General features: G+C 35.3%; 2 protein-coding genes across 4 annotated transcripts; one reads left to right on the top strand and one right to left on the bottom strand.

Annotated features, from left to right (window-relative positions):
• The first annotated feature begins 3,291 nt into the window (after nt 1–3,291).
• On the top strand, nt 3,292–6,204 carry LOC120092082 (pyruvate decarboxylase 1). Its single transcript, XM_039050283.2, has 6 exons — nt 3,292–4,001; nt 4,087–4,250; nt 4,627–5,277; nt 5,375–5,492; nt 5,575–5,763; nt 5,850–6,204. The coding sequence occupies exons 1-6, from the start codon at nt 3,477–3,479 to the stop codon at nt 6,018–6,020; spliced, it is 1,818 nt and encodes a 605-aa protein (XP_038906211.1). The 5' UTR covers nt 3,292–3,476; the 3' UTR covers nt 6,021–6,204.
• A 2,103-nt stretch (nt 6,205–8,307) lies between these two features.
• APTX (APRATAXIN-like protein) lies at nt 8,308–12,035 on the bottom strand. Of its 3 annotated transcripts, none has more exons than XM_039050124.2 (6): nt 11,837–12,035; nt 11,606–11,727; nt 10,279–11,237; nt 9,243–9,864; nt 8,942–9,112; nt 8,308–8,856 (listed from the first exon to the last, which is right to left on the bottom strand). In XM_039050124.2, the coding sequence occupies exons 1-6, from the start codon at nt 11,871–11,873 to the stop codon at nt 8,524–8,526; spliced, it is 2,244 nt and encodes a 747-aa protein (XP_038906052.1). In that variant the 5' UTR covers nt 11,874–12,035; the 3' UTR covers nt 8,308–8,523. The 3 variants fall into 3 exon arrangements, with proteins under 3 accessions (XP_038906052.1, XP_038906054.1, XP_090163671.1); XM_039050126.2 differs by having other exon boundaries at nt 11,606–11,722; nt 11,837–12,032; XM_090307545.1 differs by lacking the exons at nt 11,606–11,727; nt 11,837–12,035 and adding an exon at nt 11,450–11,582.
• Between the last annotated feature and the right edge of the window lie 14,937 nt (nt 12,036–26,972).

Raw genomic sequence — 26,972 nt, 5'->3', positions numbered from 1 at the left:
TAATTATATTGAAACTTTTAGTCATCAAATATAAGTTACAATTTATTTAATAGTTTTTTACATAAAAAAAAAATATAAGTTTAAGTTATTTACCGTTATTAAGAAAAGTAGTTTTTTTACAAATACAAGTTTTTTAATAGTTTTTTACATAATTATATTTGAAACTTTTAGTCATCAAATACAATTTTTTGTATGGACTTTTCAATGAATAAGAAAAGTAGTCCATATCCTCATAAAATAGATATCGTAGTTATATACATAATAATATATCTAAAATTAGTATGAAATCACAGTTGATGGAATTTAAATAAAGTAAATGAGATACTTAAAATAATTAATTTATATTGAAGTGCAAAACATACAGATTCCAAAACAATAAGAATAGATTCCAAACACTACTGTATAACAAACAAAAATAATAATTAATAAATTTAGGAAAGACCTCTCTAGACCAACCTAATGTTTAAATAATCTAGCACTTTTGAAAAACCTGCCACGTTATTCCAACTGATTATTTCAAATTTCAAATAATTAATATTATATTTATGTCAAGTGCATGAAATAAAATTTAATTGTACTAAAATAAAATAAAATTTATAATTATTATTTTTTTTAAAAAAAAGTTTTTGACACCAATATAAGAGTATTTAAAATTGTCATGTGAAAAACAAAAAGGAATTCCAAATTTTCGTTTATTTGCAAAAAAGAAAAAAAAAAGGATTATTTGGAGAAACACCAATTGAATTGTCATTATCACACAACAACTCACAGGACGTGGCGCAGCCAGGTCATGACCCAACTGGAGCCGTTGGAATCCGCTGACGTGGACTTTTCGGGATGAAGCTTCACTAAAGTGCTTGAAAAATAAAAAATTTAAGGTCACGTTTACCCCACACAAAACATAATTCCCTAATCAGGATAAAAAAAATGAGTTTCATTTAATTACTTTTAGTGTTATTTATTTGTATTGACACATGAATTTCACATTCAAATGTCTAATAAAATAAAAGTAGAATTATGTCTTATCATAATCGTTATCGTTATTGTTATAGTTATCATTACGACTTCCATTATTGTTAATGCTACCGTTGAAAAATTATCAATTTTGACATATTTACTATTACTATTACCTTATTGCTTGACCCTCATAGGTAGAGTTAGTGATTAACGGTAACTGTAAATTTGACAAAATTCATAATTTTAAGTAAATACAATCAAAATCAATCCAATTACATTTGCGATTCAAGTTTATTATGATGGATTTATCAATGAAATTTCATTACGATTGCATCAATTTTCATTATGGTTAGGTAAACGTGGTCTAAGTCTTTTAAGATAACTATTTAAAATTTTGGTTAAAATATTGTTTTTGATTTTATATTTGAAGTCTTTTTTCAATTTTAATAATATATTTTCAATAAATCATAAATTTAATAGTAATTGCTAGTTTATGGTTGATTTTAAAAAAAATGAAAATATACTTGTATATGTACTTTCTTGAATGAAAAATATTATTATTCAATTAATTTCTATAAAAAAAATAATTTTGAATGACTAAATTTAAAATTTATAAAGAGTACAAAATTAAAATTGAATAGATTTTAAAGCATGGAGATCAAAATGATATTTTAATCAAAATACCTCATCTATTGATCTATCAAATTACGTATTAAATTATCCTTAATTACAAAGAAAATAAACGAAATTCATCTCTCGATTAATCACGCATCTTGATTATACATATAGAAAAGATGATTAATTTGAACAATATTGAAAATCAACTACCATGTATATGCAAATAATTCTGTAAATACCCAAACAAAAGTTCACCGCCCAAAAAACAAACAAACAAACAAGCAATTCCACCATAATAACATAAATTAGTTTCCAATACGCTTATAACTATTTTAAGAAAAATATTTTTAGATCTACTTTTCATTTAAATCTCTACCTTTCGAAATCTATATTTTAGACCTCGTTTGATAATTATTTAGTTTTTAATTTTTATTTTTAAAAATTAAACTTATTTCATTCACTTTTTTTTACAATGATTTGCAACTTTATTAAGTACAATGGTTGAATTATTAGCTAAATTCCAAAAACAAAAACAAGTTTTGAAAGCTGTTTTTTTAATTCTCAAAATTTGGCTTGATTTTTTAAACCATTGATGAAAAGTAGATAACAAAGAAAGAAATTTAGAGGTGGTAAATAGTATCCATAAGCTTAATTTAAAAAAAAAAAAAATAGTTACCGAACGATGCCTCAAGTTTTGTGTTTAATTTCAATTTAGTCATAATATTCGAGATGTCACAATTTTATAATTAAGATTTTAGTTTTGTTTCACTTCATCCATAAGTTTCTAGGAGTTGGAGTTCACAACTCAACTTATTATTTGGTCTAAGGAGTTTGTGGACAAAACATCAAATTTATGTTTTATTAACGGGTTGCATCATGAAGGTTAGAACTTCGCATCTATACTCCTTGTATCAAACATCTCCCCAATCTGCATTTTTTATTAAATGCTAACTTTCACCAACGGCTATTTAATTAAATTAAAATAGTTATATGAAGTAAAATTAACTTAATTTTAATAGTGATAAAAAAAATTATAGCAATCGCGCTTAGAGTATAAATGAAAGGAGTGGCACAAAGTGTTGCTTCGAAAAACATGGGTATTAAAAATAGTGAAACTTAATCTATTATGATTCTTTTAATTCTTTTTTTCTTAAAGAAAAATATATAATTTGTTATTCAAACTTGTAATATATTCTCTTAATATAGTGTATCAAAATGGACTATATATATATATTTTGAAATTGGAGGCTTAATCTCCATTTTCCACCATAGTTTAAAAACAATGAAATTAAAGAAACTTCTTAACATATATACTTCAAAAAGTAAGGTATGAACTTCAACATTAAGATTTCATTTGGTAACTATTTTATTTTTTTCCTATTTACTAATCATTTTACTTTTTGTTTTTGTTTATAAAAATCAAACTGTACACATTGTTTTGACCTCTAAATTTCTTCCTTTCACCCATAGTTTAGCTTTCGAAAAATTGTTTTTGTTTTTTGAATTTGAGTAAGAATTCAACCAAATTAATACAGCCGCATAAGTTTTTAGCATAGGCAAATTAGGAAGGGAAAAATTGATATACTCGTCAAACGCCAATCACAATGATTACGGATTCCCAACCCACGAGAATCCACAGAGATCACCGCACTCCAAAAATACCCCTTTTTCCCCAAAACCGCTTATTATTAATTATTAATTATTAATTGTAATGTTAAATGGTTTCTTCTCTTACCACTTGCCACCCGTTGCCACTTCCACGCCTCTCCCCCTCCCTTTATATATAAACATAAACCTCTTCATTTCCTCTTCATTCCATCACTCAAAACCACTCTTCTCTGATTCCCCATAAGCAACACAAACCACTTTTCTCTCTTCCAAAAACCACCCATCTTCCATTAATGGACACCAAAATCGGATCACTCGACACTTGCAAACCCGCCAACAACGTCGTTTGTTGCCCATCCAACGGCTCTGTTTGCACCATCCAAAATTCCGTCCCCTCCACCGTCCTCAATTCCTCCGACGCCACCCTCGGCCGCCACCTCGCCCGCCGTCTAGTTCAAATCGGCGTCACCGATGTTTTCACTGTTCCTGGCGATTTCAACCTAACGCTTCTTGACCATTTAATCGCCGAGCCTGCTCTCAATAACATCGGCTGCTGTAACGAGCTTAATGCTGGATACGCCGCTGACGGCTACGCTAGGTCCCGCGGCGTCGGCGCGTGTGTTGTCACATTCACCGTCGGCGGTCTTAGTGTTCTGAATGCCATCGCCGGCGCTTACAGTGAGAACTTGCCGCTTATTTGCATCGTTGGTGGCCCTAACTCCAACGATTATGGAACTAACAGAATCCTTCATCACACAATCGGTCTCCCTGATTTCAGCCAAGAACTCCGATGCTTTCAAACCGTTACTTGCTTTCAGGTACTATACAAGATTTTGTTGCATGATTCTTTTATTATTATTATTTTTTTTTAGAGTAATGAGGCGATTTGTTGTTTTTGTTTAGGCTGTTGTGAATAATCTTGAAGATGCTCATGAGTTGATTGATACTGCCATTTCTACTGCCTTGAAAGAAAGCAAGCCTGTTTATATTAGTATTAGTTGTAATTTGCCTGGGATTCCTCATCCTACTTTCAGCCGTGATCCAGTTCCATTTTCACTTTCTCCCAAGTAAGTTCTTTAAACAAATTTACATTAAAAACTTTTAATACTTTCTGAAGTGTACAATTGCTTTGTGATAAATTGGCTTGTGTAAGATAATATAATATTAAATTTCCCTGAGCTGGAAGTCTTGAGTTTAATTTCGTTAATATTGATTAAGCTCACAAGTGACGTTAGAGGATTTGATATTAGATTTGCTTTCACCATCCGTTTAAGTTTTTGGCTGAGCAGGTGGTTAGGGAGGTCATGACCCCGGCAATTTTCTAAAAACTCAAGTTTTTGGGTTGATCCGTGATTTAACGGTCTAGATGATAAATAAATTTCCAATTTCTTGAAAGTTTAGGGACTGAATTTATTATTGAATGGATTTCTGTGATGGAAACAGAGTGAGCAATCCACATGGGCTAGAGGCAGCAGTGGAGGCAGCGGCACATTTCTTGAACAAGGCTGTGAAGCCAGTACTTGTTGGTGGGCCTAAAATGCGAGTTGCCAAGGCTTGTGATGCATTTGTGGAGCTTGCTGATGCTTGTGGCTATGCCTTGGCCGTAATGCCATCGGCGAAAGGCCTTGTACCCGAGCACCACCCTCATTTCATCGGAACTTACTGGGGTGCTGTCAGTACTGCCTTCTGTGCCGAGATTGTTGAATCTGCTGATGCATACTTGTTTGCCGGGCCGATTTTCAATGACTACAGCTCTGTTGGGTACTCTCTTTTACTCAAAAGGGAGAAGGCGATTATTGTGCAGCCTGATCGAGTGACCATTGGCAATGGACCTACATTTGGCTGTGTTCTAATGAAAGATTTCCTTCAAGCACTTTCAAAACGTGTGAATAACAACACTACTGCATATGAAAACTACCATAGAATCTTTGTTCCTGAAGGCCAGCCTTTGAAATCTGAGCCTAAAGAGCCATTGAGAGTCAACATTTTGTTCCAACATATTCAAAAGATGCTTAGTAATCAAACGGCTGTGATTGCGGAGACAGGGGACTCTTGGTTTAACTGCCAGAAACTTAAATTACCAAAAGGATGCGGGTAAGGCATTGTTTGGAAAATTAGTAAACTCATTTATTCAACCATTATGTTCATGTCCTAAAAAGTAATTTTCCTTTTTGTGTTTGTTTGTTTGCAGTTATGAATTCCAAATGCAGTATGGTTCTATTGGTTGGTCAGTTGGTGCTACTCTTGGATATGCACAAGCTGTTCCAGCGAAAAGAGTTATCGCGTGTATTGGTGATGGAAGTTTCCAGGTAAAAATCGGTTTGATTTAAACTTTGATACTTGACACAATCATACATTATTCGAAAAAAGTTGATCATCTGTTTGTCACAGGTGACTGCACAAGACATATCGACGATGATCCGTTGTGGACAGAAAACCATCATATTCTTGATAAACAATGGTGGTTACACCATTGAAGTCGAGATCCACGATGGGCCTTATAATGTTATCAAGAACTGGAACTACACGGCATTGGTCGATGCAATCCATAACGGGGAAGGGAAGTGTTGGACGACAAAGGTAAGCCGATATTGAACTCGCTGGTTTGAGATATGTGGGTGGGAGGAATTGTGTTTAGTGAAAGAATTTGAATTCATTGTTTGCAGGTTCGTTGCGAGGAAGAGCTTGTGGAGGCGATTGAAACAGCTACAGAAGCCAAAAAGGACTGCTTGTGTTTCATTGAGGTAATTGCTCACAAGGATGATACAAGCAAAGAGCTATTGGAATGGGGCTCAAGAGTATCTGCTGCCAACAGCCGCCCTCCCAATCCTCAGTAAAAGAAAAATAAAATAAAATAAACTTCATCAACTTTGCAGCATTTACTTCTCTCATTTGCTTGTCATCTTTAGGTTAAAAAAAGTGTTTGATTTGAGATTGTATTAGAAAAAACAAGTATTTTGTGGTGTAAATTCCTCTTGAACATTTTCTTATTGAGAACAATATTTTCTGGGTTTTGTATTCTTTTTTGGTCTATTTCTTGCTTTCCCTCTAAAGCTTACAAAATGAAATTTTTAATAGTGTGTTGCACGTGCTCCTCACATGATGTTTGGTTAAATACAAAAACAGAAACAATAACTCTTAGAAAAAACAGGGTGTCCGAAGTGGTTGACGACTACTCAAAAGTAGTTTTCAAGTGTATTTTGCTTGTTATGATAAATACTTAATTCTAAACAATTGAAAAAAATTAATTGAAGCTCCATCAAGAGTACTTTCTTTAGAAGGGAAAAAGAAAACTGTGAAAAGGATTGCAAATAAAAAAAAAAAATGTTCTGTTTCTAAAAGACGATGATATTTAGAGTTGGTGTCAAAGTTGAATAATTTAAAATCTAAGTGGCTGCAGAACTTTTGATCGTTTATCACGTTTGAAGATTTTGATTGGTCAAGTACCTATGAACGGCACTTTTCAAAAGAACGTCAAGACAGACACATTGCTTTACTTTCCACGAATAAATACCGTGAGCTGCCGCTTAAAATTTTTAATTCTCATCAAAATTATTTTTTTTTTTAATCAAAGAGTTAAATTATCACTGTTGATACTATTTAGAAAAGAATAATCCTAAACTAAATTTGTATTAAATTAACAAAATTCCGGAAGGATTTTCTAAAATTACAAACGATATTCATCACCTTTGTGAGAGAAAAAAAATCAATGAAAGCGATTTTTCAATTTGTCCTTAAAAATTAGAAATCATTCTTTATGTTTTATGACCGACAACACAGGTTTAAAAAACTGATTTAAGACCAATATTTATTCCTTCATTTATAGGATCTTGAAAGAGAATAAGTTTGAGAAAAAACAATTCTTTGACCACGAATTAACGCTTACAATTACAGGTTCACTTCTGAAAATTATAGAAAAATCCTGATGACTCGAAAAAACCGATCAACCCATGCGGTTTGGGTTGGGTTTAAATAAATGAAAATTTTATGGGTTAGGTTGGTTCATGGGTTCACCTAATATAACCCGAACCAATCCGAATTTATTATTAACTTTAAAATATATTTTTTATTACTTATAACACAATTATTTATACATATATTGATTTTAATTTTATTTAATTTCAATATTTTTTGAATAATTTATTCTTCAACAACTCTTAATTCTTTGCACTTTAGAAAGAAATTTTTTACTATATAAATTGAAATTGAGTTGTTAATCTTAATTAAATATATGAAAATAATTAATTTAGATTTTTACATATTTACATTTTGCTCCTTTTTAGAACAAAATTTAAAATAAATGACCCGATTAACCCTAACCAACCCAATCCAAATATTTCATGATTGGATTGGGTTGAGTTCATTTTTTAATAAGGGTTATCTGGATTGAAAAGATTTGATTTACAACCCAAAAAATTAGATTGGATAGTCTTACAACTCAACCCATGAACACCTCTATATAATCTTCCTAATTATTCTACAGCAAAGGATTTTTTTTTTGTTCTTTGTTCCTTTTCTCTTTGTCACATTTGATTATAAAGCCTGTGTTCGGTATTTCTTAAAAAGCTTGTAAAAACATTTTAATTGGATTATATATATATTCCTGAAAAATAAAACAATTTTTTTTTTGGTGTTTAGGTGTTAAGCATAATTTTCATCTAATTCTTAAGTTTCAAAACATTACATTGTTTTCCTCTTAAGTTTTATGTTTAAATTTTCATTTCATCCATAAATTTCAAAATTTTCATTTCATCCATAAATTTCAAAATGTTACATTTTCACTCCATTTATGATTTTTTTACTTTTTAATTTTTCATTTGATTTTTCAAGATTCAAAATACTAATCTTGAACTTCTACTAAATACTCACTCATAATCTCTCATATTGATATATATTAATTAATTTGAAAATAAAAATTAATAAATTTTCACTATTTAATTACTATTAAAAACAATTTCTCGACTTCATAATTATTTTAGATTAATTTAAAATTTGCCACAAAAGACGAATGTGAACATTCGTAAAAATTCGAAGATAAAAGTGTAAAATAAAGAAATCTAGAAGCTCGATGAAAACTAAACCCAACTCGGGTAAACCCAGGAAGATTTAAAATGAACAAAAATATAGTTTGAAAATTCTGTGCGATTAGATGGAATCATGACACTTGAATCTGTGAAATTCTCCGAGTTACCATGGTAGTCTGGTAGAGAAACAAAATGTGATATAAGTTATAACTATTAACTAATGCTTCCCGAGGCCATCATAACTACACAAACCCCAAAGATATTGAGCTCAAAATATTTACAACAAAATTTTTGTGTGTGGAAGACATTATGAAAACTAAGACAGAGGAGCATTACTTGGCGCAATCACTAAACGACCGCCCTCAAGTAGTGTGGAAGGGAAAGGCGCTTGACATTTGAAAATATGCGCTTTCAATTTGGGTAAGTTGGGATGAGCACTTCTGCATCTGTTGCAACGTAACTCCATAGACATCAAGCTCTCATCGTCCATCATGCTCGCCTTTCCATGGCTACTGACTTCGTCCATAACGGCAACCGAGTCTCTGAAGAAATCGGTGTTGAAAGAATTCCAATGCTTCCTGTTTTTCAGATGACTGGAATCGAAATCCTGGCTTATAACATGTAGGTGCAGTTGCCTCATTGATGGAGCCTGCAAGAAAGTAAACAGATCACTTTGCTCATCAGAATTTCTTGTATATGTTTGATCCTGCCACCAAAATGTATTATTGACCTACCGAGTGGTATCCAAGGCGGAAAACTAATGATGCATCTTCATGAAAGAACTTATCAATCCACTTCAAACCCACAGCGTGCATTGTCCTCAACAATGGAAGGTGTTCTCCACATACATCGGCTAGTTGATCGAGTCCCTCATGCCGAGCCACTACTAGAAGATGCTTGCGTGCCTGCAAAACAAGTTCATGGTTAAATCTTTTATCATTCAAAGAACAAAGGCAGTAATAACTCAAGACAGTTATAACTCCAACCCAACAATCAAAGAACATAGGCATTAGTAGAACTTAAGAATGGAAATACCTTTGGATAAATATCATTCAGTACTACAACATCATCTGATGTCTCCAGTACAGTATCACTGTGTTGCTCGGGATGCATTGCAGTGTTGTAAAGTGCTTGTGCCCATGAACCCCAGTGCTTACTCATTTTGGGGACAGTCTTATTGTTGTTTTGGTTTAGTGCTTCAGTCGAGTCCTGAGATCCTTTCCATTTTTTGCTTCTTTCAGGATTTTGCAAATTCTCTCTCTTAAACTTGTGATGGCTATTCTCAGAGTGCTTTCGTGGTTCTGAAGGGGTCAAGCCAAGGCGTCCGTGAATTCCCTTAACTGACTTAAATTTGTCTTCTACTACTGAAATAAAGGCTTGAAATAAGGAAGAGTAAGCATTGCGAAGAAGCTTGCAACCTTCATCATAGTCATTGTTGAGATAATTTGGCCTTTGTGGGTTCATGTTAGGTCCAAGAACATGTATGACATGGGTTACTCCTTCCCTATTAAACAAAGGAGAAGTTGAAGGCAACTGAACGGCCACAGCATTGCCAGGTTGAAGAGAGTTTGCTTGTTGTTTAGTTGCCACTTCTAGGCCAGAACCTGCAGCACTAAAAATTGCAGCATTGACACCACCTCCTCCTGGTTTCAGTCGCCTGTGCGGAATATCTTTATTATCTTCCTTATAGAGATCATAAACAAACATATCTCACAAAACATCAATTTTCCTCAAGTTCAAATGAAAAATATAATATGGGTCGATCAAAGGGTAAAATTCAAGATCAAAACATTAAGCATGTACATAAGAATATCAAGGTTAAGTCTTAAGAATATCCCTATTTCTGTAGATCATTTTCTGGGCCATCCAACTGATAGATATAATATAGTTCAGAATGTTACGGCAACTGGAGGAATTATCTCGACCGTTCAAGTAATTCTCTAATCAAATGCAGAGATGATAGACAATGAGTATCGTAACTTCCTCATATATTACTTAACAATAAATGAACAATTACAATCCAAGGCATTGAAATGGAGATAACAAACTAATAAATATGCTACAAGCATACCAGTTTGCAGCATTGGCTATAACATTGCAGCGCAATCCACCTTCTGAATTGAGTTTAGTTATATCACCTACGAATGTAAAAAACTTGGTGGAACTAATATTTTTCTTAGCTGCTTTAGCTTTAACCAAAGACAATATCTTTGATCCATGACTCAAGTCCACCAGTACAAGTCTGGCATTTCCAAGCTTATCCATGAATTCCTCAACCTTCTCAACAATAATTTCAGCAGCCTTTTCATGGCTAAACTTGAAATCTGAAGTCGAAATAGATGGAAATGCAAGAGTTGGAGGATCACTCTGAGAAATATTGTCTTCTAAGGATCTAACGCCTGGACTTTCACCTTTATCTGACTCTATATCAACATTTCTCGATATTGTGCAGGCAGATTCTTCCTTTTTATCACAAGAGTCGCTCTTTTCCTGGGTAGTTTGTGGAATTGGAGAATCCTTAACAGTATTAGCACTAGAAAGTGTCTCAGAAGGTTTTTCTGCTTTCTTCAAGAACTTCATTATGCCAAGTTGTACTTTCTTGTCTGGGTTCTTCTGGCCAAAACATCCACGTGGAAGCATATCATGTAAATCAAGCGATTTGTACATATCTATAGCGGATTGAACGTCGGTCTCATTGTGGCAAAAGGTTATGCGAGCGAATCCTTCATTTAGTCTGGGCAATTCTTTCTTTTGTAACATTTTATTCACAACAGCAGCAGCTTTTCCACCTGATAAGTTCCCTTCATGACCAGTCCGCTTAACAGAACGAGAGATACAGAGCTGTGCAGGAAGATCTAATACAACAGCTTGTACATCCACTCGTGGGCCACAGAGCTTCACAAAATCTGCCCGCTGCTCTATTTCAAGATTGCACCTGTCCACAAATACATTCTTCCCATCATTCAGTGCACTCGCTGCACTCTTCAAGCACTGTGCTTTGGTTCCAGACTTGCCATTTCCAATGGTATCCTGAAAGAGAAAATAGTAATAATAAAAACAACCTTCTTTTGTGACATTTCAGAAGTGAAAGAACATGTTAAAAACACTTCCAACTCAAACTCAACATATTTGAAAGTGATTTGTAGTGGTTTTAGAAAAAATCAAAAGAATTTGAAAAGTGGTTAGTGAGGAAGCAGTTGTAGAATGACCCAAGTAATTATTAAGAAAGCACTTAAAAATACCTTTAATCAGAGTGAAAAACCATTGACACAACCAAACCACTTCAAGTTTACCAATCTCAGGATTCTAAAGTATGACACTGAAAACGAGCTACGAATGTTACTGAAGTCTAAAGAAGCATTTCATCAAACAGATAGCATTCATTGTTAGAGAAAAACCTGGCAGATTCGAACCCAAGGGCGAGAAGAGGAACCCATTACAAGTTCGCAGAAGGTGGATTTGCCGCTTCCAGGTGCGCCCACTAATATTACCATTATGAGCTTCCCTTGCCCTTCCTTTCCTTTAAAACACAGACATTCATCGTTATGAAAATCGCAAAAGAAAGAATCTCAATAGTTTATGACGAATCTGAAAATCCCAAAAAGCACGGAACAGAAATAGTATTACACCTTTGGCTGTCGAATTTTCGTCGGTATCCATGTCCATTTCTTGATTAGATTTTAGGTCTTCATTTAAACCCTATCAATCGCCATTACCGACGTTCGGGCTGTCGAAGAGTGAAGCTTGAAGAATACGCCACGGTCAGTTCCCTCCCCAAATTTGCTGATACGGGAGTGTTTGGTTATGCATTTAGCACGTCCTCGTGTCGAATGAAATAGTCAAGCCTCAAGGTAAGGGGAGAGAGTTTTTTTTTTTTTTTTTTTTTTTTTTTTTTTTTTTTTTTTTTTTTTAAAAAAAAAAAAATTATTATTATTATTATTATTGTGATTAGGAAAACAATTTAGAGAAATATAGCGGTTCTGAAGCTATTTAGAAATCTATGATTGTTTTGGAGTTTTCGAGGCGGGGATTTTGTGTAAAATATTTTGTCGACCCTCGACTTGTCGAAAATTAAAGAAGAGGTTGAGGGTTTGACCTTCGACTTGAGAAGAGGACGGGTGTTCAACCCTCAACCTGTCGAAAATTAAAGAAGAGGTCGAACCCTCGACCTCAAGGAAATTAAAGGAAGAGGAGAAAATTTGAAGAAGAGGTCGAAGGTTCAACCCTCGACTTGTCGAAAATTAAAGAAGAAACCCTCGACCTAAAGGAAATTAAAGAATCGTTTAGTAATTATACACGATCGTACACAATCGTTTGTAAATTACAATGCGATCGTTTAGTAATTATACACGATCGCACACAATCGTTTAGTAAAATTACTATGCGATCGTTTAGTAATTCTTTATTAACGTAACAATAGGTGCAAACTTCCGGAAAGAACAAGTGAACGATGAACAACTTCTTTATTAGACGATAGAATCAAACAAAATTAATCAGTCGCTTACGAGACGCTAAACGATCGTTTACAATCTCTCCACGATCGCTCAGTATGACTAAACGATCGCTTACTAAATCCTCTACGATCGGCCATAAACTCCTACACGATCGCTTAACTATTACTATTACACGATCGCCTTCTCAGAATCTATACGATCGTATACCTTTTACTATACGATCGTCTACCAAGTGCTACACGATCGCTGAGCTTTATTACATGATCGTCTAGTGGAAGTAGATGATGAGCGGCACGCTACGATGGCTTATAACCCCCCTCCTCTCCTCTCATTTTCTCACATTTTCTCACTGCCTTCGTTCTCTCATTCTCACTGCCTTCAGCCTCTCATTTTTTCACATTTTCTCACTGACTTCATTCTCTCATTCTCACTGCCTTCAGCCTTCGTTCTCTCATTTTCACTGCCTTCAGCAAATCTTCTTCTTCTCCCACATTTGTCCATTAAATTATGAGGTTTGTACCTTTACTATACAAAATTTCATTTTTTTTAAAGAACTATACATTTTGTTCCTATTCATTACTATATATATATATATATAATATATATATATATATATATATATATATATATATATATATTTATAATTTTTGTTTATGTTTGGGAAACAAAGAACAAAAAAGGTAACGTTAAATTTGTGAGTTTACTATTTATTACTAGTTTTATTATATTTAGTAGATCTATCATGTTGAATTCAATAATATTTACATATTGATGTTAGTAGTTCTTTCTCTATAAAGTTGTACATTATTCTTTTAATTAAGTTGTACATTATTTAATTGAGAAATAAATATTTTTTTTATCATGTATATTTAATTTAGTTAATTAAGTTGTACATTATTCTTCTAGTTGAGATATACATATTTTTTTAATTGAGAAATAAATATTTTTTTTTCTTTCAGATCATGGATTTAAACCCAGGACCTGTTGATCCCGATGTTTTGTAAGACCAGTCCATTCATTGATCATCTGTTATATGGCGAGATCGTACCACTGAATAAATATCTTGCAGGCGTCGACGAGAGGCAGTTCTATAGCGTACTATCCCACTCCACCCTTGAATACTACCGCTACTCCGCACATCTAGATTCTATGGGTTGCCAGATTGAGATTTATTCAATTGGATTGACATCTGATCACAGCCTTGGTCGAAAGATGGAGGCCTGAGATGCATACATTTCATATGTCTGTTGGAGAGTGCACTATCACTCTACAAGATACAAAAGCGTTGTTGGGGTTACCTGTTGACGGTGAGCCAGTCACTAGAGTGATGTACGATGACTAGTCACAAGTTTGTCAACTGTACCTCGGTGTGACCCCACTTGCCGACAAAATTAAAGGATCGAGGTTAAGTTTGATATGGTTAGGAACACAATTTTGTGAGCTCACAGATGATGCAGACGAGGAAACCGTCATAAGATATGTGCGAGCATATATACTACAAATGATGGGTGGAAGTCTGTTTTCTGACAAATCAAGTTTGTTTACTTGATGTTCCTGCCACTATTAGCTAACCTCTATGATGCGGGGCGGTATTTGTGGGGTGGAGCATGTTTGGCATGGTTGTGTAGACAACTATGCAAAGCAATAAGACCTGAGGTTCGTGAGATAGCTGTGCCTCTCATATTTTTGCAACTATGAGCTTGGGAGTGATTTCCAACAATTGCTCCACAGCTACAACATGTCAATGACGTTCAGTTAGCTGGACGAGCCTACGGTTCTCGTATGTTATTTTAATTCAATTTAATTTTTATTTCACTGATCTAGTTAATTAAAATCTAAATTATCAATTTAAAAATTTAGGTGGAGAGACGAATTTTGTGTGGCTAGCACAGCCACACATGTAGTCAGCCAGTACAAATACATGTTTGATTTGCGTAAACCTGATCAGGTACATTAACACTGAACCAAATTGATTATTTTATACACATTTTTATTGTATTTTTCTTTAATGTTCTCCAATATAATATTTTTTGTTTTAGGTTATTTGGGAGTTGTACAAAATTATTATGCATACTTTGCCCAATTTCTATACAAATGGTCAAGACATATGGCGGATGACGAGTCCTCTCATATGTTTTCACATTGGTGAGTGACATCTTCCTGACAGGGTGATGAGACAATTCGGTTTTCAGCAGGATGTCTCATCGCCTTGTAATACTGAACCTATACTGCATGATATCGACTTAAGGACTGTAAATTGATCAGAAAAAGTTGCATATTTGGTAGTGCGATGGAACTATCGTGTAAGGTTTATTGCAGTGGGGTTTCTATTGAACAGTTTGACAGAGATGTCACTTAAGACTACATTCACTTGTATAATAATATCACAAGGCGCTACGTCACTCGTCTGGGAGCAGTTGTGGGTCATCTGGTAAATGAATGAATATTATCTAATTATTTTTAATTTAAATTTATTTTAAATATTATCTAATTGTTTTATAATTCATAGAGATCAAACAATAATAGGCTCCATGATGTTGCGAATGATTCGAACCAGGTTCTTGCTATGTGTAGTGACAACGAAGCTATATGAAGGAGATACATTATATGTACGATATACCTATTGTTCCTCACAGCTCTTAGACGTAGAGGACCTGTTCGGGAAGATGATGAATTTGATGAGGTTGCCCATAATGTGGAAGAGTTACCCCTATGATGCAAACACAGAGTCAAACTGATTATGTTAGTCCGATGATGATGATGCCAGGATTTGGTTCAGGACATTATGACTCAGAGGCCGATCCTTCGTCTTCATACGTGCATGGACATAGTCGGGGTCGTGGAGAGCATAATGAATATTTATATTATGAAGCGCCTGCAGAGGTATCAGAGCAACCTCAAGTTCGAAGTTCGACGATGACAACCAGCTCAAAATCGATGACGTCCGCCTTGTAGGGCACATTAATTTTTGTAATTATTTTTATATAAATGAGATATTTTAATTTACACTTTTTTACTTTTATGAGATATTATTTTTTTAATTTGTTCTTTTTAGAGTTAAGTTAAATAAAATAATAAAACAATAAAATATTTTTAGAAATTGTTTTTGAAAATTTGACCTAAGTAGGTTGAATTTTCAACACTCGACATATTAAAAAAATAAAAAAAACAACCATATTTATAAAATGGATTTTTTTATAAAAAAAGGTAAAGGTCGAATGTTGAAAATTCGACCTAGGTTGGTCAAATTTCAACACTTGATATATTAAAAAAAAAACAACCATTTTGTAAATAGTTTCAAAACTACAATATTTTTATAAATTGTTTTTAAAACTACAATATTATTTTAATTTTCTCAAGGTAAGGGGTTTCTTTTTAATTTGAGAAAATACCTTTTTAGTCCCCAAGTGTTTTGGAATAGGTGCTTTAGGTGCGTTTGGTCCAAGTTTCAAATTAGTCATTTTAGTTTTAAGTTTTTAATAATAGGTTTAAAAGGTCCTCTTCGTTAATAAAACTTTTAAATTAACATATCGTAAATTATTTAAATGTCGATGGCTTGCTGATTAAGTTAATGATTTGGATTTAAATTTGTCTTGTGAAGTTCATCTCATGAAGTAACTTTCAATTAGAGTAATATTTAGTTATAGTTGAGGTTGCATCAATCTCTATGCACCACTTCAATTATAAAGATAGAAAAATATTTGAAAAATATATATTTTTTAAAACGTTAAAATATTATTTTGATCACTATATCTTGAAATTTATTCAATCTTATTCTATGTACTTTTAGATTTCCAATCTTAAGTTTAGTCTTTCAAAGTTAATTTTACTTAAATTAGTTTAATAATAATAATAATAATAATAATAATAATAATAATAATAATAATAATAATTTTCATGTGAAGAAATATAATATGTGAACATAATTATAAAATTTATAGTAAAATACTAATAGATAACAATTTTTTTTTAAAAAATTAGAATTAGAAATTAAAATTAAGATGTTTTGAAAGTATAAAGACTAAAATTGAAAAATTGAAAGTACCAAGGTTAAAATTAAACAAACTTCAATGTATAGCGAACAACATAGTATATTAACCTTTAAAGAGTTTGTCACGTGGTAACGTGTGATTGGACATTTGGTTGTGTTACATAAAAATTACCAAATAATATGTTAACCAATAAAAAGTTTGAACTTGTGATTTAACACTCGGTGTACTGCACGAAGATGACCTAGATGCATTTGAATATTTTTCTCGTAATTATACCTTTAAAAATTAAAAAAAAATAATTTAACTCATTAAAGTTAGACATTTATTCAAAACAATCATTAAAGGTACTGGTAGTAAAGCGTAGTTGTTGAGTATGCCTCTCTCTCTGGTTCGGTTCGGTTTCAAATTCGATTTTTGAAAGTGAAACCGAACCGAATCGAATTTTTTGGTTTCATTGAGTTTTCAGTTCGTTTTGGTTCGGTTTTTAGAAATGGATCGATTTTTGCAGTTTAAATGACCACTCCTATTATCGGTGATAGAAACTACCACTAATAATGTCACACCATTCCCTAGATTACCCTCTTAATCTGAGAAGAGATGTGAAGACAACAATTGCCAACCCTCTTATGACAACCACTGTTCAACATACTCCTGAAAACCTGTATTCTTAGACCTGTTAAACCTGTTTAACATTTTATAATTCTCTAGAACTTTAGCACATAATTCTAGCAACAACTTTAAATATATAATTTACTGTTAACCAGAAATATTAACATTAATATACACAATAGATTCAGGAACCAAACTTGAATTCAACACAAACTCTACTCTACTTCCTCCCTGACATGGACATAAAACCAATAATAGAATATTATGAGCCACCTAAACAACAATCTTCCTGAGGGTCTGAGAAGTGACTAACTAGCAGAACTGCTAGGCCTCGAAACGTCAACCGCTACCTGAGGAGGAAAACATTTTTAAAGAGTGAGCTGGAAAACGAGTGAGTGACTATCTTAAGTAAAACATAATTTAAATCATAATTGACATAAACATGCTTATCAAAGAAAAATTTATTAAATCATAATTAGTTTTTTTTTAATTTTATTTTTAAAATGGAATTGAAATCATAAGAGTACAACATGTCAAAATCCTTAAATAATTTATTAGCATCTTTTTGAAACTCCGCTACTCTACTACCTGAACATGTGAAAGAGCCCTTTTTCTCAATCCCTACAAACCTTAGTTGAAAGAGAGACCTTTTGCTCGATCTCATCAACGTTGATAACATAGTTATACGTGCACGTAGAGTTGGATTGGGTCCTGACCATCTTACTATACCTTCAGTGTCAAGGATCTTTATCATCATTATAATCCGGGTACCTTACCATACCTTCGATACCAACATTGGAGTAGGATTTGTACAAGGCACAAACATTTAAACATTTAAGAACATATACAGAATATGCATATTTGAAATAATCATACCTCATTGTTTCATATCAACGCATAGTGCCTTACAATTTCATCATGCAATAAAACATGTCATAGGCTTAATGGTAAACACATGCTAAACTCTTAAATAACTTCATCATTTAAAAATATGGATGCGACCAACATTCATTTTAGGGCATGCGTTGGAGAAAATTAGGATATAATTTCATATGAAATGCATATGCATTGGGAATCATTCATAAAACTTGCGTTAGAAGCACCATCTTAAGCTACTTATCCAAGGGGGTTGTATGCCTCTCCTATTTGCATCTGCCTTAAAAAGGAAAGGTCTCTTGATCAGTATACTTAGGTCCCTTTTGAGCTTAACGCATAACTTATCTTTATTGTATACTAATAGTCATCGCATCCTTACTAAGTTCGACGCATCAAAACCATTCTTAATGCATTGACTATCCTTAACCATCTTACCTTATAACTTGGCCGAAAATTAGGAATTCTTTCTCAAGGTGCTCGAGTAAATGCTAAAACACTTCACAGTCTATGCGATGAACATTTACTATGCGACGTACCTCAAACGCCTTTGTTATGAACCGGGTATGCTGTATGCGTTAACGCATAACATCACTGAGTCAGCTGCTTGCTTGTTCTTCGTATGCAGCTGCCTGCTTATTCATCCATAGCACAGTTGCAAATTCAAACTTCCAGATTTCATAACTTTATTCCAACATTCATTTAACTAAACTCCTTTCAAAGAAAATGCTGATAAACATCTTAAATTTTGCTTACCTTAGAATTTGAGCATCATTTCCTCCAGAACTGATAAAAAATCCCTCAAATTCTCCTTTAGTTGGTAGAGAGTACTTCAACTTTCAATCTATAGATGGCAACAACACTCCCTCACTTAGGCGTTATAAAAACTTTGGCAAAATAGTCTCCTTGGTTAAGCCTATTTATACTTGGTTTCACATGAAGAGTTTGCTTAATTAATTGCCACATGGAAAGCTTATCCCTTTATTGATACCTGCAAGGCTGCCACCCGGTTTACTTACTCATTAATTAAGCTGAATTCCTCAGCTTAAGCTTGATCGCATGGCCTTGCGGCCATCCAAGACTTCTCCCTTCAATGCATGATCGTCTGCCGCATCCTTCGTCAACTTAGTCCTTAACAATGGTATACAAAGTTGGTCGCATAAACCCTACATACAACTTGCTATACTTAGCCGCAACGCCCCCTCCATGGGCCTTTGGCCGCATCATTCAACCAAGTTGGCCGCACGACGCCTACCAATTCCAATATATGGAACCCTCTCCTCTCTCTAGGTGTTAACTTGTTCCTACTTCACCTAAGAACCCAATGTTCCATACTTAACATATTTTTTACCCTTTTCTAACTTACCATCGATATACTTCTCCAACTCTCTACGCGTTCGTTTGGTGCAAAAATAGGTGTCGTAGTTGTATGTTACCTAATACAAATGAAATTTATAATACTCTAACTACAACTAAAACTAGAACGTAGCAATAGTGGAATTTGAATATGAAATCTTCAGGACTTTATGTAAACTAGACAATTCTATCATTGACTTAATAAAGAATCATGCAATTAGATTATTCAATAGTTCATTAAGAATAAATTCCTAATGCACTAATAAGCTAATTGGACAATTAACCCTAATCTAGGTCTTAATTGCTTCCTAAAGACATTTCATAATTGATCCCTAAATTACATTAAACTCATGGGTTTTCTTAACTATTCCAAATCTTGAAATCAAAAGATTGAAAATTCAAGATTGATTGCGTGAATTCTATAGGCTCTTTAAAGAAAAGAGGAAAAGAAGTCCACATTTTCTATGAAGACTACTAATTCTTGCAACCCTAATTACAAATTTGTTATAGAACTATGTAATTTTTGCATACAAAAATTGATTAATCTTGAGTTGTTAATTCATTCTTAATCAATTTTATTCTAAATCTCAGCAAGAACATTCAAAAGAAAGTAATTACATGAAATAAATTTCAAAGAAAAGTCTCAAGAAAGTGTCGTCTACATAATTCCCCAAGCAAAAAAGATTGCCTACTCATGGATGATGAAATTCTTCAAGAAATCCATTGATAGTTGCATAATTGGTACAAAGATTAAATACAAATTGATTGAATCTCTCCAAAATTTACAAGAATAGCTCTGTAAATTTGGCGAGTCATGGCATTGTGATAGTATGCATTGGTGAGCAACGTCTGGTACGCATAGGCATAAAATCTGGTCTGATCCCCTCTAATAAAGATTTGGCTCGTCCCAATAATATGATTTACATTCATGTTTAAGTCGCCTCTTCTGGTGGGCTGTGTAATCCTCAGGGATTTGTTTGCAAACCAGAAAATTGACCACGTCCGCGTACCATGGTAATTCTTCAATTTTCAATAGTTGCTCGTCCGGGAAAGTTGTGTTCACCTCTGACTGGTTGCGGTCGACTTCTGGATTTCTAATCTTGACAAATGGTCCGTAACCTGGTTCTCCATCCCCTTGCAATCAATGATTTCCATGTTGAATTCCTAAAGGAGGAGAACCCATCGAATCAATCTCGGCTTCGCATATTTCTTTGTCATCAAATATTTTATTGCCGAGTGGTTAGTGTGAACGATTACTTTAGTTCCCAGTAGGTAAGCTCTGAATTATTCCAACGCAAATATCACCGTAAGCAATTCTTTTTCTGTGGTAGTGTAATTTGTTTGAGCAGGGTTCAAGGTTTTACTCGCATATGCAATAGGGTGTAGCATTGTTTTCTTCTTTTGCGCCAGCACTGCCCCCATCACATAACTGCTTGCATCGCACATTAGTTCAAAGGGTTATGTCTAGTCTGGTGCGATCAACACAGGTGCGGTTGTTAATGCGTTCTTTAGTATCTTGAATGTGTTGAGGCATTGGTTATCAAAGTCAAACACTATTTCTGCCTCCAGCAACGCACTCAATGGTCATACAATCTTTGAAAAGTCTTTCACAAAACGTCGATAAAAGCTAGCATGTCCTAAGAAGCTCCTGACAGCCTTCACATTTGCTGGAGGTGGGAGCTTTTCAATCGCCTTAATCTTTTCCTTGTCCACCTCTAGCCCGTCCTTGGAGACTTTGTGCCCAAGCACAATACCTTCCTTTACCATGAAGTGGCATTTTTCCCAGTTTAGCACAAGGTTCGTCTTTTCACATCTCTTCAGTATCTTCTCTAGATTGTTGAGACAAACTTTGTATGTTTGCCCATACACCAAGAAGTCGTCCATGAAAATTTCTACAGAATCTTCAAGAAACTCAGAAAAGATGGTCATCATACACCTCTGAAAAGTGCTCGACACATTTCATAGACCGAATGGCATGCGTCGAAATGCAAATGTTCCACAGGGGCAGGTGAATGTGGTTTTCTCTTGATCCTCAGAAGCAGTCATGATCTGGTTGTAGCCGGCATATCCATGCAGGAAACAGTAATAATCATTTCCGACTAGGCAGTCTAGCATCTGGTTGATAAAAAGCAAAGGGAAATGATCCTTCCTTGTTGCCACATTTACTTTGTGGTAGTCTATGCAAATCTGCCAGCCAATGATGGTTCTCATTGGGATCAGTTCATTATTTGCATTTGGGACTACTGTCATCCCTCATTTCTTCGGCACACATTGCACGGGGCTGACCCACGTGTTGTCAGCGATTGGATAGATAATCCCTATATCCAACCACTTGATTATCTCCTTCTTCATGACCTCCTTCATCGCAGGGTTGAGTCCGTGTTGATGTTCGATCAATCTTTTCTGATTGTCCTCGAGACGAATTCTGTGCATGCAATATGCGGGGATGATTCCTCTAATGTCTGCTAGCATCAGCCAATTGCTTTTATGTACTTTCTCAGGAAGGTCAGTAGCGCACTTTCTTGATCTTCATGAAGCGCAGAGGAAATTATTACTGGAAGCGTTTCATTCTGCCCTAGGAAAGCATATTTTAGGTGGTTTGGAAGGGTTTTTAGCTCTATTGTCAGTGGTTGTTCCAAGGATGGTTTTTGAGTTTTTCTTTCTTCATTCACTGTCAGTTTTTCTTCTTTGGTTGTTGTTTCTGTGATCACATTGCAGGCTACTTAGATGCGGTCACATCCTCATCTTCATTTTCATTTTCAGACTTTTCTTCTTCATTCAAACTGGGTTCATCAGCAACTTCAGTGAGGTCTTCTTCTTCCGGGTATTTCCTGGCTTTGATAATATCAAATCTGAGCTTCTGTACATTCACGTTCAATGTGATCTCTCCCTTGTACACATCAATCTGAGCGCGACCAGTAGATAAAAATGGTCATCCCAAGATGATGGGTACATCCTTTTCTGCTTCATAATCCAGGATGATGAAGTCTGCTGGTAAGATAAATTTGTCAATCATGACTAGGACATCCTTCACCTTCCCTTCTGGATGAACAAGGGACCTGTCAGCTAGCTAGAGAGTCACCGTCGTGGGAGCCAGCTGCCCCACATTCAGCTGCTTAAAAAATGAAAGGGGCATTAAGTTGATGCTGGCCTCGAGATCGTAAAGCGCTTGACCAATGTATAACCCGCCGATTGAGTAAGGTATTGTGAAACTTCCAGGGTCGCACATTTTTTGTGGAATTATGGATTTTGAACTTTACGTCAATGCCACCATTGCGAACTTACTAGTGCTTCTTTTCTTCGTCACCATGTCCTTTAGAAACTTTGCATACTTCGGCATCTGTTCAATCGCTTTAGTGAAAGGAATGTTAATATGCAACTGTTTCAGCATGTCCAGGAAGCGTTGATAATGCACTTCATCATTTTTCTTCTTTTTCAGTCTCTGGGGGAATGGTGGCAGCTGTATTTTCACGGTTCCCTATTCTTTCGACTTCGAAGTGGACGCAATCTCCGGTTCTATCGCCTTCTTTTCTTCTGTTTCTTCTTGAGTCAACGAGATCCGTGGTTCCATCGCAATTGGAGCAGTCTGGCTAGGCTCCTTTTTCTCCTCCGCCACTGTTTTTCCACTTCGCAACGTTACAACTTGACATTGATCTTTTCCTATACCTCTTGGGTTGTACGGGAGCTCTGTTGAACTCGACAGTGCCCCTTGCGGTCTATTCTTGAGTTCGTCCGCAATCTGTCCTATCTGAATTTCAAGATTGCGGATGGACGTCGCTTAATTCTAAAGCACTGTTTCATTCTTCTCAATATACTGCTTCAATAAGCTCTCCAAAGATGAAGATTGCGGTGCCTGCAAACTATTGGCTTGATTTTGCGTTTGACCGTTTGTTCGCGGGAAAAATCCTTGTGGCCCTTCTTTTTGCGCTATTGGTTGAAAATTTTGTTGTTGATTTTTCCATGTGAAGTTAGGGTGGTTTCTCCACCTAGGGTTGTAAGTATTGGAAAAGGGATTATTTTTCACAAAATAGACAAGCTGTGCATTCCTCGGACACTATTCCATTGGATGGCCTTCACCACAAGTGGCACAACTTGTGCTCGCTTGGTGGATCATGTTGACTTGCCCCCTTTGCGTTCCTGGGCTGCTGATTGTAATTCCTTGTATCAAATTCATCATCGTAGTCATTTGGTTCTATAGGGATGCGATGGCCCTGTTATTTGCATCACTGTCCTTAATTCTCAATCTTTAATCGTTTTCTCTCCATCTTCATGTTTCTTTGAAATGCGATCAAGTTTGTTTTTAGCCTCGTCGTAAGTTTTGTCGAGCAAACCTCCAGCTGCTGCCGCATTGGCAGCCGTCTATGATGCAAGGTTCAAACCGTGGTAGAAAATTTCCATTTGTAGACAATCTGGTAAGCCATTATGCAGGCAATCTCTTACCGGCCTCTTAAACCTCGCCTAGGCGTCACTGAGCGATTCGTCAATATCCTATTCAAAATTAGTGATCAACTTCCTCCTTCTGACGTTCTCCATCGGGGGAAGTACTTCTTCATGAACTTCTCCACTATCTGTTCCCATGATGTAATCTCCCCTAGTTCAAAAGAATAAGCCCATTTTCGTGCCTGGTCACACAACGAAAATGGGAACAGTGTTAGCCGAACCTCCTCAATGGAGATGTTTGGGAACACAAACGTATTGCAGATTTCAATAAAACTTTGGAATGGGCGTGTGGATCCTCACCACGCCTACCGCCAAACTGTCTAGCAGTTTGAATCATTTACAGCATCACCGGTTTCATCTCAAACCTCGATTTGTCAAAAGCTGGCCTCATGATTCCTGTTGAGAAAGCATAGAGGTTAAGCGACGTATAGTCCTAGATGGGCATATTGCAGTCATTCGCCAAGAGAATGGGGTTTTTCATGATATTATTTGCATTTAGTGCTCTATCTTTTGGTTACTCTGCCATGTTTGGATCTTTCTCTTATTGTTGTTGGCTCTTTTTCTTCTTCTTCGGAAAGTTCTCTCAATCTCTGGGTTGTAATTGGGCTCAGGATTTTGTCCTTCGCTCATACGATGTCCACTTCTTTCCTTACCTAAGGAGAGGCAGTGCACAGAGACACATTGTTTGCTTTGTACATGCAAGTTTTCCTACCAAAATCCAAGTATAAATTCTACTAGGTTGCCTAGTAAGCTCAGGGTCAAACAAGGGACTATGGAGACAGTATGCGACGGTGATTTTAGATTTCTTTGCGGTGACAAATAAAACAATGTGTTGGTTGGTATGTTTGTTTAATGTATAGATTATATACGGAGGACTTGAGAAAAGAGTAAATAACAACGAAAGTTACAATGAGTATGCGGGGGAACGGGTTGAAAAGGTATTTAGTTAGCGCTTCTTGAGATTGCGTTCAAGCTATGCGATCATGCTACATACAAACAACAACAATTCATCTTCTAATGCAAATGCTATAGTCCCTGGTTTTAGGACACATGCGATGTATGCGATGATGTCTATAGGACTTATTCCTAAGTCTCTTTTTCTTGTCTATGCGATGATGAATGATGCACACAGATACAAGGTGACTGCATACCATCATATCCTATCTCTAGGGTGTATGCAATGCGTTAATAGTAAACAAAACTTATTCCTAAGTTTTTATCTCTTGATTATGCGGTTCTAATCTGACTCTTTCGAGCCTAGATTCTAATATGAGTTTTCTAAGCCTAGATTCTATCCTTAGACCACCCTCCCGAGCATCTCTAAAGGACGAATGACGTATATATAATACAAGATGATCGCATAAAGTGAAGATCTTAAGTTATGCTAGCTAAGTGCTTCTCAACTCATTTGACAACTTAGTTACTCATGCGTAATGTAAAGAGAGTGAACAGCTATAAAGATGCAAATTCCATTTTATAAATAAGTTCAGAATACAAAATGGCAATGGAAAATAAGGATAGAGAGCCTGGTAGCAATGTCTTCCTTTCCAAGGCTTTTACACTGAGTTTTCTCTACTCTGCCCAAAGAATGTTCTTGCTTCCGCAAGAGTCGGCCCTCTCTCTATTCTCAACGCTTCCCGGCACTCTTTTGAGTTAACCAGGACGATCTTTCGGTGTCTTCTCTCTTCACTCACCTTCGCCTTCTAAGTATATAAGATTACAGACTACAACTATCTAAGTATATGGTAAAGAAGAACTCTAAGTTTTGAATAGTGGAACCGAACTCCTTTAACGAAGGTGGCCTTCGGTATTTATAGAGCTTGAGGGTGAAGAGCTTTTTCTCTCAAATAATTGCACTGATGGGATGTCATTAATTCTCTGTTTGATGCGCCGATTAATTGTCACTGAAAAGTTGAGTGTACTTGCTACAGTGTGTCGTTAACGGCTTGTCAACTACATTCGGATTCGACCGTGCTTTCTGTCTCATCGTGATTTATTAAGCTTTCACCTTGATGCGTCGTCCCTATGCAGCCACATTCTTAAGAAAATCTTCGCGAACGCATATGATCGCATAGCCTTGCGGTCGCAATCTTTCAATGCACTCGGGCGCTGAATTCCAGATCGCAACTCTACCTTGTGCCAATGCATTTTCCTACACATAATATGTAAATGAGCTGCTTTAATGCGATGGACGCATGCGATCGCAATGTTCTCAACTTATTGCTTTTGGACACGATTTTATATATTTTTATTGTCGCAATCTTCATTGTTTTATATCTTTGCACTGTAGTAACGTGCATTTCTGCCTGTTATCAGAAAGATGAGAGGTAAAGATGTCCCATTGGTCGTGCCAATTTGTTTGCACACGATTTATGGAGAAACTTTCTTCATGGAGTTGAACTTGTGTTTATGTTGATTTTAATGATGATTTGATGCGTTGTGGTTCGAACTCTAGCACTCTATCCTCTGATTCTCTCTCAGTTGAATGTGTGCGCTTGACTTGAAGAAGCAGAGTACGTGATGTTCTTAAAGTCAAAGTCTTGGAAGAATCTTTGTATATTCATGAGACTTGTGTCTTCAAGGAGTGTGCAACTTCAAGAGTCTAAGAGTCTTCTCATTATTGGGAGAATTCTCTCTAGATTTTCTGAAATGTAGAATTGCTAACCCCCCACAAATGAGGAGGACTTCTCTATTTATAGAGTTCTCGGGTGGCTTTGTGGGCTTGAACTTGGTTGATCCATGGGTCTGGCCCTTGGGCCCAATTAGTTGGTTTTGGGCCTGATTTGACGTTTGGGTCAAATTCAGCCTATTTTTTTTGGCTTAGTTGGACACCCAAATAATAATATCAAATTGGGATGAATTAATTTTATCCGATTCAACGGTCATGATCACAACACGTTGCGCCATCAAAATTTGTCTTCAACTTCAATTTGGGACACATGTCAACTCCTAATTGGTCCCAAATTTGACGATTTGGAATTTCATCATTAATTTAGTAAATGACGTGGCAATTTGTGATTGGTCCGAAATTTCTCCTTTAA

This window comes from Benincasa hispida, chromosome 11 (genome assembly GCF_027475165.1).
Source record: "Benincasa hispida cultivar pf3 chromosome 11, pf3_genome.v1.1, whole genome shotgun sequence".
Classification (NCBI taxonomy): Eukaryota; Viridiplantae; Streptophyta; class Magnoliopsida; order Cucurbitales; family Cucurbitaceae; genus Benincasa; species Benincasa hispida.
The sequence above is the reverse complement of the archived record's forward strand: the minus strand, read 5'-3'. Positions and strand labels throughout refer to the sequence as shown.

Excerpts from the sequence above, each read along its gene's own strand:
- APTX (XM_039050124.2), bottom strand. The coding sequence starts at position 11,873 with ATGGACATGGATACCGACGAAAATTCGACAGCCAAAG. Across the intron at positions 11,728-11,836 it reads CGAAAATTCGACAGCCAAAG|GAAAGGAAGGGCAAGGGAAG; the intron begins GTGTAATACTAT and ends TGTGTTTTAAAG. Across the intron at positions 9,865-10,278 it reads ATAGCCAATGCTGCAAACTG|GCGACTGAAACCAGGAGGAG; the intron begins GTATGCTTGTAG and ends TATTCCGCACAG.
- LOC120092082 (XM_039050283.2), top strand. The coding sequence starts at position 3,477 with ATGGACACCAAAATCGGATCACTCGACACTTGCAAACCCGCCAACAAC. Across the intron at positions 5,278-5,374 it reads AAATTACCAAAAGGATGCGG|TTATGAATTCCAAATGCAGT; the intron begins GTAAGGCATTGT and ends GTTTGTTTGCAG. Across the intron at positions 5,764-5,849 it reads GGAAGTGTTGGACGACAAAG|GTTCGTTGCGAGGAAGAGCT; the intron begins GTAAGCCGATAT and ends CATTGTTTGCAG.